The 12,115-nt window shown below is 38.9% G+C and overlaps 1 protein-coding gene across 6 annotated transcripts in view; it reads right to left on the bottom strand.

The window, feature by feature from the left end:
• TWIST2 (twist family bHLH transcription factor 2) overlaps window positions 1-11,761 on the bottom strand; it is a 37,711-nt gene extending 25,950 nt beyond the window's left edge. For 4 of the 6 annotated variants that reach the window (XR_008310168.1, XR_008310157.1, XM_053263589.1 and 1 more), the window contains exon 1: window positions 11,249-11,761. Coding sequence is in view for 4 of the 6 variants with exons in the window: in XM_053263589.1 (XP_053119564.1) it covers window positions 11,279-11,761 (483 nt within the window). In the remaining 2 variants the exon portion in view is untranslated. The other 2 variants (XM_053263730.1, XM_053263812.1) reach the window with 2 other exon arrangements.
• Between the last annotated feature and the right edge of the window lie 354 nt (window positions 11,762-12,115).

Genomic DNA, 12,115 nt, shown 5'->3' with positions numbered 1-12,115 from the left:
TGAGCATTGGACAATGAGGGAGTGAAAAGGATTATTAAGAAGGATATGGAGGTTGCAGAGAAGATAAATGAGTTCTTTGCGTCTGTCTTCATGGCAGTGGATACGGAGCCTATACCTGCTCCTAAAACAGGCTTTTCCAAGATGGAGGCTAAATAACTGAGTCAGATAGCAGTGACAAGATATGATGTTCTGAACTGCCTGAAAAACTGAAACTAGCAAATTACCAGGGCCAGATAGAATCCATCCAAGAGTCCTCAAAGAACTCAAATGTGAAATTGCTGACCACCTTGCTAAAATATATAACTTATTTCTGCAAATCAGGCTCTGTACCTGAGGACTGGAAAGTAGCAAATGTAATACCAATTTTCAAAAAGGGATCCAGGGGTGATCTGGGGAATTACAGTCCAGTTAGCTTAATGTCCGTTCCAGGCAAATTGATGGAAAGCATCCTCAAGAATAAAATTGTAAAGCACATAGAAGAACAGGCCCTGATGGGAGAGAACCAGCATGGCTTCTACAAAGGTAAATCTTTCTTCACGAACCTTTTGGAGTTCTTTGAGAGTAGGCTTGTGCATTTCGATTCGGGTACAAACGTTTTGTGCCTGAAAATGGCAATTTTGGAGGTTTTGTAACCAAAACAAAATCAATAATTAAAAAACAGAGATTTTTATTTACAAATAGAAATGACTGTGTTTCGGACAGAATGCTTTGTTCTTCGCAAAAGCATTGCAATTGAAATTGACTTCTCTGACTCTCTCCACTCCAGCTGAGGCACTGAGTGATTAGCAGAAGATAAGATATGCAAAAAGCTGTTGAGCATGAATGGTTTAGTTAAGTATGTGTTGTATTCAGTGTGATTGAAATGCAAACTGACCTTGCAAAGGGATTTGGAAGACAGCATTTTGAGACAGAAATACCCAAATATCTTTGGGAGCTCAATGCAATCCCAAAGCTCTTGCTAAAAGCCATGGTATAAATTGTGTGGAGAAGCTTTTCGAGAAGCTGGTTAGGAAAGTTCTGAAATTACACAGATTTTTCTTTCCAAAGGTTTAGAAAGAATCTCTTGACTTGTTCAGGGCACTTTTGAAGAGCTATTTTATTTTTCTTCTGATTTTTATGAGTTATAGTGGTGTCTAAGTTTTGCCCAAGTTGAGCAGTCCAATGTAATTTTTGTTGCCCAAGTTGAGCAGTCTAATGTAATTTAGGCCACAATGTAATTTGGTGGGACATGATGTCTAAGCCAGGGGTTCACAACCTTTGCCATTGCAGGGACAAGTCATCCACATGGGACTACAGGAGACAAAAGGAGGGGAATGGGGAATATCCCTGTCAATCTATTGACATCCTCAGGAATCTTAGTTACTTATCTCTTTCTTGTAACCATGATCCATGGTTTTGCACTTTCTTAAATGCAGTGATGATAAATCTCAACAATTCTGAATAGTAGGCTGATTTGTTTGGGCTATGGCTCACTCCCTTCAATTAAATGAACATTGGAAGCTGTTCCATAGTACCAAGGCAGTTTTATTTTATTTTTATTTATTTACATTTTATATCTCGCTTTTCCTCTAAGGATCCCAGAGCAATGTACTTAGGTTTCTCCTCACAACAACCTTGTGAAGTAGGTTAGGCTGAGAGAAGTGACTGGTCCAGAGTCGCCCAGCTAATATCATGGCTGAATGGGGATTTGAACTCGGGTCTCCCCGGTCCTAATCCAGCACTCTAACCACTAGACCATGCTGGCTCATTGGTCTGTCTTGCTATCTCAAATGACCTGGGGTCACTGTTCCATGGGGAGGGAGTGTTTTTATTGAAAGATTGCTTGAATCCACAAATGGGTTGTGCTGCTGTGCTAGTGCCACAGGGACAGGCTCCCACCTGCTGAAAAATTCACAAATAACTGTGCCAAAAAATTAAGTGTCGTTGTTGTTCATCATTCTCTTCACTCTTTCAACTTGTTTATGTGGGGCTTCAGGGGCAAAACAGTGGGTTGGGTGGCAGTGCCCCAAGGGTGGTGCACCCAGATTCCGAATAGGGGAAAGGGCTGATTTCTTAGGAATTTTTAAGGTTTACATGTCTTTAAGATTTCCCCCCATAAGGAATAATGGAGGTTTCAGCAGCCCCATAACTCCACCTGGGGGGCACTGGGATGGCCCGAAGCGAGTGGTGGTGTAGTGCACAGAGGGTGCCAACTTCATTAATTCTTTAATGAATTCATTAACTTCATTAATTCTTTAAAAATCAGCCCTTTGCCAAATTCCTCTGAAAAAATTATGGTAGCTTCCTTGTACCAACTGGGCACTACCACCAACCACACTCCACTCTGGGCTACCCCTTCCCTCCCCTCCCCCTGGCCCCGCATGAAGCTATACTTTTCCTGAAACCTCCATCATACCCTATGGGGAAAATCTGAAAGACGCTCAAACTTCATACATTCACCAAAAATCAGCAGTTTGCCCAATTCCTTTGAAATGTTTGTGATAGCTTCCACTCATTGAGCACTATAACCCCCACCCACTCTTTTGACCATGTGACCCATTTTAAAATCTGAATTAATTCAGATTCAGATTTGGATTAATTCGGAAACAAAACAAAATTGGGGTGATTCGGAAGGCTTAATTTCAGACAAAATACAAAATGGGGTTGATTCAGATTTGGTACAAATCAAAACAGAAAAAATACAAAACGCGCAACCCTATTTGAGAGTGTCAACAGTTGTATGGATAAGGATGATCCAGTTGGCATTGTATACCTGGACTTCCAAAAAGCTTTTGACAAGGTTCCTCATCAAAGACTCCTGAGAAAACTTAGCAGTCATGAGATAAGGGGACAAGTACGTGTGTGGATTGCTAACAGGAAACAGAGGGTAGGGATAAATGGAGAGTTTTCACAATGGAGGAAAGTAAGAAGTGGGGTCCCCAGGGATCTGTACTGGGACCGGTGCTTTTTAATTTATTAATAAATGATCTAGAAGGAGGGGTAAGCAGTAAGGTGGCCACATTTGCAGATGATACCAAACTCTTTTGGGTAGTGATATCCACAACAGATTCTGAGGAGCTCCAAAAGGATCTCTCCAAACTGGGGGAGTGGACGACAAAATGGCGAATGCGGTTCAGTGTTGGCAAGTGTAAAGTGATGCACATTGGGACGAAAACCCCCAACTTCAAGTATACGTTGATGGGATATGAGCTGTCAGTGACTGACCAAGAGAGGGATCTTGGGGTCATGGTGGACAGCTCGTTGAAAGTGTCGACTCAATGTGTGGCAGCTGTGAAAAAGGCCAATTTCATGCCAGGGATAATTAGGAAGGGGATTGAAAATAAAACTGCTAATATCATAATGCCCTTATACAAAACTATGGTACGACCACACCTGGAGTACTGTGTACAATTCTGGTCACCACATCTAAAAAAGGACATTGTAGAACTGGAAAAGGTGCAGAAGAGGGCAACCAAGATGATCAGGGGCCTAGAACACATTTCTTATGAGGCTATTTAGTTTAGAAAAAAGACAACTGCGGGGAGACATGATAGAGGTCTATAAAATCATGCATGGAGTGGAGAAAGTGGACAGAGAGAAATTCTTCTCCCTCTCACGTATCACCAAAACCTGGGGTCATCCCATGAAATTGATTGCCAGGAAATTTAGGACCAGCAAACGAAAGTATTTTTTCACACAACACATAATCAACTTGTGGAATTCTCTGCCATCAAGATGTGTCTTGATTATCTTTTAACTGACCAGAATGTCTTGAGATCTTATAATGTGGCTAAGTTTTGTTTAACAGCCAGTAAAATCCACCAGGAGTTCATTAAGAATAATTGTTAATTGATCTTTAATTATGTGCTTAACTTCTGTATCACAAACTTGTAGGTTATGAAGGTTTTTTTGTTCGGCTTCTGTTTGTAAACTGTGCTGGTCTGTGATTGTAATAAAGGAATGTTTATAAATGTTGAAAAGTTGGCAGCTCTATGCCTGATGTGAATAATCTTTCTTGTGTGATCCTAAGAATCTGAAGCATCCCATTGAGTTCCCTCAGACTTGCCCTTCAGCAAATGTGGAGATTTAAATAATTTACAAATTACAAATCTCCTATTTATGCCTTTTGGACTTGGAGCGGGACCACAATCTTGACCTCCTGTTGTTTACCTCAGTGGATAAATCTATCCTAACATGTTTAGATTTATCTAGTGCTCAGATCTGCTAGCATTTACTTGAGGAGCTGAATACTGTTATTTTAGTACAGTGGGAATCAAAGACATTTGCTGAAATACATAATTCTATGAATTGAAAAGTACTGTATTGCTCCATAAAGACAGAGCAGACTGCATAAGTTTACAAATGTGCAAGCAGAAGTCATGAACACAAGGGCTCTTCCTGTATTTCAGCTGAGGATCTATTCTACACAAGAATGCGAGAGAGAGCTTCTCTTTCCCCACATCAGAATGAAGGAAACACCTCTGTGGGTGGTGCTGGGGCGCATGTGCTTATTGGAGCTCCTGTATCTCCACGCTCAGAGAAGGAGCTCACCTGTACCGCTTTGGAGCTAGCTACTGCGAATCTATAGCTATTGCGAAGCTATTGAGACTAAGAATGAAAGCAGAAGAACATGGCTAGTAGAGGGAGACCCATGATGTGATATATATGAAACAGCTTTTGGTTTTGTATCAAACAAATACTAGGTTTGGTTCCAAAAAAGATAAATTAATGACTCAGAAATCACAACTGTTAAAGCTCTTGAGAAATGTGTGATTATCGTCTAGGCCTTCCTAGGAAAAACTAGGAATTTGCTAATATATCTGCTTCACTAATATATATTTAAGCTAAATGAATAAATTGCAGGGTGGAGGTGGTAGCGGTGGTAAGCAAGTTTTTGTGATTCTCAACTCAACCAAAGTTAAGCATGTTTAATAAGCCTCATTAATTTTGACAGAACAAAATTAAGAATGTGCTTAAATCTCTCCCATTGAGACTTAAAAGTGTTTAACTTTGGCTAGATGATAAAAAATAACTTTCTGGTAGTATTTGAAGAAATAAGACAATATATATTCTCTTAAATAGAGAATATCAAGTTTTGTATAGTAATTATTTTAGATATATACAGGGCCGGACTGGGGGCACTGAGAGGGCAGTGGAATGTATGTGGGGAGGGCGCCGGGTTTGGAGCAGAATTGGTGCTTAAGGGTGGTAGTATTCATTGCTGCTGTGCACGGCGGGGCACAGGGGCGCCCTGCGGGTGGGGCGCACCGGGAATATGCCCTGTTGCCCTGTGGGCCAGTCCGAGCTTGGATATATATCTAAAATTCACAAAATATACACACACAATTTCTATACAAAGCTAGATATTCTCTTGATATGGTATGTAATATGAGGCATTAACAAATATGAAATGTATTACATCATCTGCTTTTGGATGATATAATGCATATTCATGTTTGTTAATGCTTAACTTAAACCCCATTTTTAAAAAATTAAGAAATGCAGGAATTCTACAGATAAATCTAAGAATGTATTATTTTAAGATCAGATAAATGTAACAAGATACCAGAAGATTTTTAATGAAATAAGTAAGAGAATTTGCCCCACATTTTCCCAAGCAGACCCTGCCCTTATAAAGATTGCACAGTGATCAAAATTTATTTTATTTTTTATTTATAAATGAATACAGATTTTCAGTTCATTGCACAAAAGCTTTTGTTCCTTGCATGTTAAAAGGATTAAAAGTTGTAAAATATTATAGTAAGGCATGGAAATAGGAGACATCTTTAGCACAACATTACTTTATGCAGATAGCCTGCTGCATCACTACAAAGACAGTTGCACTACAGTTAATTGATATTACAGAGTCTGAAAAGTAGTAGTTTATAGTTAATCAGTCATATAAATGAAGTAATTGCATGAAATGTTTCCTCTTAATTTTTTTTCTACTGTAGTCCTAGTTTAATGGCATCGACAGTGAGCAAAAAAGGAAAAAATTCCTTCAAAGTTAGGCACTTGTGTAAGACATTCCTTTACATATTTACGTGGAAGTCAGTCTCACTAGGCTCAATTGGACTCCCTAAAGTAAATGTACATAGGATTGCAGCTCCATATGCCAATGATATTAATGGAAGAGCATTAGGAAGTGCTTTATGTTGCCATTTAAATGTGTTTACTTTTAGGTGGAATCAGATGTGCACCTAGGTAATTTTGGAGCATGGACCTAAAGGCCTTTGGAAGCCCCCCTCCCCCGCAAATTAAGCATCATCATGCTCTGCCGGGCAACCACACCACCCAAAAGAGGATTTGACTAAAGAGGATTTGGGGGGCCCCAGGGGCTGTGGAGGCCCTGGACTTTGGCTCCAAAGTCCAGGGGTAAGAGTGCCTCTGGGTGGAATTTCCCTATGTGTTTCAGCATAACAATGTTTTTAAAGCTACTTTAAAATGCTGGAATCCTATAGTTGATCCTCTGACTATATAGTAACAAGGGAAGCGAGGAGCACAAAAGGTTAGGGTGATGGAGAGTGGGGAAAGGATATTTTTAAAATGTAAAATTGTATATAGTCTAACTACCCTGTATCCAGATGTGTTATAATAAAATCTGTTCTTATGTCATGAGAAGTTGGAGGTTGATGATTTATATAATGGCATGAGGCATTGAATGTAGGAAAACTTTTGATAACTTCATGAAGTTGCAGAATTCAGCAGCTGGGCAGTTTTGAAGCTACTTTCTTTCCCCAGCTCTCACAGGTCTGTATTAAAACTCCAGATATTTTTGCTGTTGAAGAAAACAAGCCTCAGCCATCCTTTATCTACAACATTGTTCTGGAGAGGTAAGTTTCTCCAAACATAAGACATATGTGCACATAAAAGCCTCTTTCAATGAGAAACCAATACTGGATCAGTCCCTATATCTGTTTAGGTATATTTTTTCCTCAGGAGACAAATTGTAGTGACAATTGCTTTGCTACTTATTACATTCTGCTTGTTTTTGTTGCTGGGTGTCTGTCTGCACAGGTATTCTTTCAGATCCTACCTAGATTCTGTCTTCTACTGGGGTGGTGAAACAAATGCTTTAGAATTGCAGGTTTTCTTTTGGAAATTCCTCTCTTCCATGAAAAAAGAGAGACTGTCTATCGCAGCTCCTATAGATCACTGCAAAACGCACATCTTCAGCACATAAATGATACCCACTGAACTGGTACACAAAGGATTTTACAAAAAAGAGATTAGTAACATGAAAGTGAGCAAGCTAAAGGAACAATCCACTTCTCTGGAGAATGTGGTAGTATAACTTCAGATATACTATAAATCTATCTGCATCTTTTTACATTTATACTAGCAAGGTGGTGAGAATTAGTTCCCAAGTAGTTCTGGCAGTATTATGCCAACTAAAGTAATAGTGCAAGCATGTATGTTCCAATATTATGTACAAATTCAGGCAGCATCACCTTATGCCCAGAATGTGAAACTTGGTAAAGGTAAAGTTGTGCCGTCGAGTCGGTGTCGACTCCTGGCGACCACAGAGCCCTGTGGTTTTCTTTGGAGGGAGGGATACAGGAGGGATTTACCATTGCCATCTCCCATGCAGTACGAGATGATGCCTTTCAGCATCTTCCTGTATCGCTGCTGCCTGATATAGGTGTTTCCTGTAGTCTGGGAAACATACCAGCAGAGATTCGAACCAGCAACCTCTTGCTCCCTAGGCAAGTTACTTCCCCGCTGCGCCATTAGGTAGCAGTTTCTTTGTGTCTTGATTTGTCATAAAATTTGGAACTAATTAAAAATATTATTAAAAATAACTAATAACAACAACAAACAACAACAACATATGATAAAAATAATAAGCTAAAAACACTGCTGTTGCACCCTGGGTAATATCACAGAATGGATCCCCAATAAACATTCACTCCAAGCATTCTTAACCTCCAAATTCTTGTCATAATGGAAAACATGTGCAAAGCTTCAGAAATATGACTGAACTTCCAAGAGAAGGTAAGTCTATAAATATAAAGCAACAACTAAGATGCTTGTGTGTGCCAATTTGCAGATGGAATTGTTTTAAGAAGATAAGCTGTTCATGGATTTGTTTAAACATACATTATATTTGAATGATTCTCCCCATTTAAATGTTCATCTTTCATATTTTAAAATTGGTTTTAGTTCATAAACCACAAATACTTTCCCTGAGCATAAAGATACCAAAAGCAAACATTATTAAATAGGTGCAGAATAAGAGGCAGTGAAAGAATGGTATGGGACTTCTTTAAGTGACACCATACCTAAATATAGAGTTTATTGTCATCATTAACCAGAATGGGACTGTTACCCAAACCCTAGGGGTCATGTTGCACTGCACATTCTACAGAAAAAGAACATGTGGAGCAGCCCCTAAACAAATCTTAGAGCTATACCCCGCTGGTTTTTAGTGCATCTACTTCTAATGGGGATGCTTCAGACTGCATTTTTCCAATTGTGGAATAGGCTGCCTAGATGTTATACCAAGGCTTATAAAACACAATACTAAAATTACCAATCTAAACTTCCCTAATACATGCCTATTTGAGATGTTCTGCAGTTTTATTGAACACAGAGCAAGACTGCTACCATGAACTGATCATTTGGTCAATTATGCAAAAATTTAAGGAAAAAAAATATAAAGTTATGAATTATTAAATGCGGGAGGGTGTGTGTGCAGAAGAGCCACTTCCAACTCTGGGCAGGATTCAGAAACATATCTTATTGGGCATTTCAGTATTAAACAGGCTACAATGTCAATATGCGCTTAAGTGCTTCTAAAATGTCAGTTTGGATAAGGAATGATTTTCACCTTTATATTTAGATATGGTGTGACACTGACGGAGGGTCCATACAACTATTTTACAGTCTCTAATTCTAATTCTATTTAATAATGTTTGCTTTGGGCATCTTTATACTCAGGAAAAGTGTTTGCGGTTTTGTGAACCAAAACCAGCTTTAAAATATGAAATACACATCCTGGTTTTTAATGACTGCTGACCTGTTTTCAAATTGACATACCTAAGGTATAGAGGAGATGATGAATGACAGCTGCAATCCACAGCTTGCTTGCTCTGGACCAGCATTGCTGAATTTAGTGAGACTTGATTTGAATAAGGCCTGGGTGTCTCAGTCAAAGGAGTGTTCGTTAATGGCAGACATGATGTATTTATTGTATCTCTGACTGAATACGAAAAGCACAATCCAAACCTTTAGTGTCTGGGACATTTTACATCTGTTTTGGGGAAAGGCAGCAGAAGATTCCCACAAAGCTGAACTTTCCTCTCTTCCTATACTTGATTTAGGCTTTACAAGTCATATTTACAAAAGATAAGCCAATTGATTTTTAATATAAATGTTATAATTTGAAAATATATCTTACATGGTCCTTTGCAACTGGTACCAAAGCAAACCCACACCAAAAATAATCCATATTAATAAATATAGACTGTTATATTAAGTAAATGATCAAGAGCATTGGGAGGGATGCTCTGTTTCAATTAATCACATTTTGCATTCCCTTCTACTAAAGTGAAAGAACAATAAGACATACATTCTTCCCCCCTTCCAAATATAAATAAAGGATATGTTTAAATACTCGTTCTAATCTTTCTAAAAAGATTTAAAATTCCATTTTTGTACCTTTTCTGTTATGTCAGAAACCGCTACATCTATAACACTGCCTTATTACAGATTAAAGAGTGCCATCTGGATTCTGTTCTTTACCTGTAAATCCTATTACGTTACCAAGAAAATTGTGGCGAAGCACAATAGTTTATACAGTACCTAAGATTTGGTTTTTGTATGAATAACAAATGTACCTTTTCATATTGCTGCTGCACTCTACACAATATCTATTTAGATGTTCCATAAAATCTACACTTTTTTGCTCTAAGAACATTAATTACTGCTTTCTTTTTGTTTATCTGTGGATGTATATAAGATGTGAAAGACTCTACATGTTTTATATATATGTACAATACTGCACATGAAAAATTGCAATGATTTACATGGCAGCAGAGAAGTACTGTTTTTTCTGATGTTATTCTGAATAATGCACAGTTTAAAATGTATTCAAATTATGCTCCATTCTTTTTAAAAAAGTATTCAAGGTCCCCATTTTTTTTAACTGTAAGAAGAAAGGAATAATTTTATTTCCATATTTTTTTCAGTTATTTGACTTGTACCCTTACTGAGAAATTTGAATAAAATATGAGGCTGATTTAAAGCAATTAGTTGCAGAGTAAAATTCAAATTTAACATATAAATGACATTAATTTGTGGACAAGGGAAGTGACCCAAACCAGAAACTGGCAAAAAGACTTATTCTGTGTTTACTTTTCATAAGCAATGTGAGAGGGGCAGGGGCCAGGAAAACAAATACTGAACATCTGTTTAACCTACAAAAATCTCAGTAAGACCAGAATGGAGTTGGTTGTTTAAAGAAGCAACAGCCCCTCACACTCGCCCCAAAAGGACAACACTGTAAAAATGCAGAACGACGCCTGCTTTCTCCATCTATTCCCAGGCTCTTGAAAGCACACCACCCTCCTCTAATCTTACTAGCAGCTATTTCAGACCTTATTTGTCAGTACACATTGTGCTTCCCTCCTCTCTTTTACAATCCATTGTAACAAATGCAGACCTACAAATAAGGGCCACTCAATTTTGCTCTTCCCTTCCTAGGATCAAGTCTTAAATGACAGCCACGTTCCATCTCTCTGTTTATACATTTATATCTGCTGTGGCCAAATATCTGTTATCTCATGTAAGATACAGAATCTAATGTTTCAAGGCCTGGACATGAATCCTGAGAGTCATCCAAGAGATATTATTAATGAAAGCAATTTTCTGTCTCTTTGATTTGAGATTCCTATTAGGATTAAATGTAAGTAATGGCTAGGATAGTTATGGTCTTTTTAATGTTGAGCCTTGCACAGAAATAAGATTTGGGGGGGGGGGGGAAACTAAGTCCTAGGCTTCATGATCACAGGGAATCACAGCAAGAATTCTTTAAGCATTTCTCTGCATAACAGCTGTGTTGTCCCCATTTTACAGACAGAAACTGAGGCTGAACAATTGTGGAGAGTCTCTTTTCAATTATATTCAATTATAGCATTCTGTATTCAATGTCATTACATTTGCCACAAGAAGCACTTGTCATCCCTGCACCTCCTCAACAGATCCTAAATTATGAAGTGCAACACAAGCGAACAGAATGAGCCCAGAATAAAAAGAATGAGCTACCTACCACTTTGGCTGTTGTGTTGGTTGATGTTGGCTAGTGCGAGGCAGACATTGACCAAGCTCCTTCCATCCTCCACACAGAAAAGGCATAACTGAGCCTCTCGTGAGCAACATAGCTGCAGCTGGTCATCTTGTTGTCCATCTCATCACTCTGCAGTACTTGGTAGAGGAAGTCTATGTACCTGGCAGCCAGTTTGAGAGTCTGGATTTTGCTGAGTTTGTCGGAAGGCAGTGTTGGAATGATTTTCCTTAGGGCTGCAAATGCTTCATTGAGGGATTGAGTCCTTTGCCTCTCTCGCACATTAGCAAGAATCCGTTGGCTTTGGAGTTCCTCATAGGACTGGGCACCTGGGCTGGACTTCTTTCCCCTTTTGCCTGGATTTGGGCTTCCATCTTCACTGGATTTCTTACTATATCTTCTTTTCCTTCCAAATCTCTTTGGCTGCTTCTCCAGCTCTTCTTCACTGGTCCCCAAGCTATCTACAGGAGAAACAGGAGAACTAGGACTTTCTTCCATTCTTTCTGTAAGGAGGGGAGGGAAAGGAATTTCCCCCCTCCTTGTGTGGTGTGTGTCTCTGTGTGTAAAAGTGTGCTTTAAATTCCTGAGACAGAGCCTTTGGAAAAACAGGAGGGTTTTGCTGAGCAAACGTTTTCCAGGTCTCTTGAAGGGATCTTATTTCAAGGACAGGGTTGTGCAAAAATTGAAGACTTGGAGAGAGGAAGTTATTCTAACTTTTTTGGAAACTTTAGCTGAGCTCAGTTGCTAAATAGTTGACAGAAATGAGGGAGATGCAGGGCTGCTTTCTGATTGGCCAAGTGGGCCAGTGGGAGGAAAGCGTTTCCCCCAGCTAAATTTTTACAGTTTTATGTT

This window comes from Hemicordylus capensis, chromosome 1 (assembly GCF_027244095.1).
Source record: "Hemicordylus capensis ecotype Gifberg chromosome 1, rHemCap1.1.pri, whole genome shotgun sequence".
NCBI classification, from domain to species: Eukaryota; Metazoa; Chordata; class Lepidosauria; order Squamata; family Cordylidae; genus Hemicordylus; species Hemicordylus capensis.
This window is presented reverse-complemented; position numbering and strand designations above follow the sequence as displayed.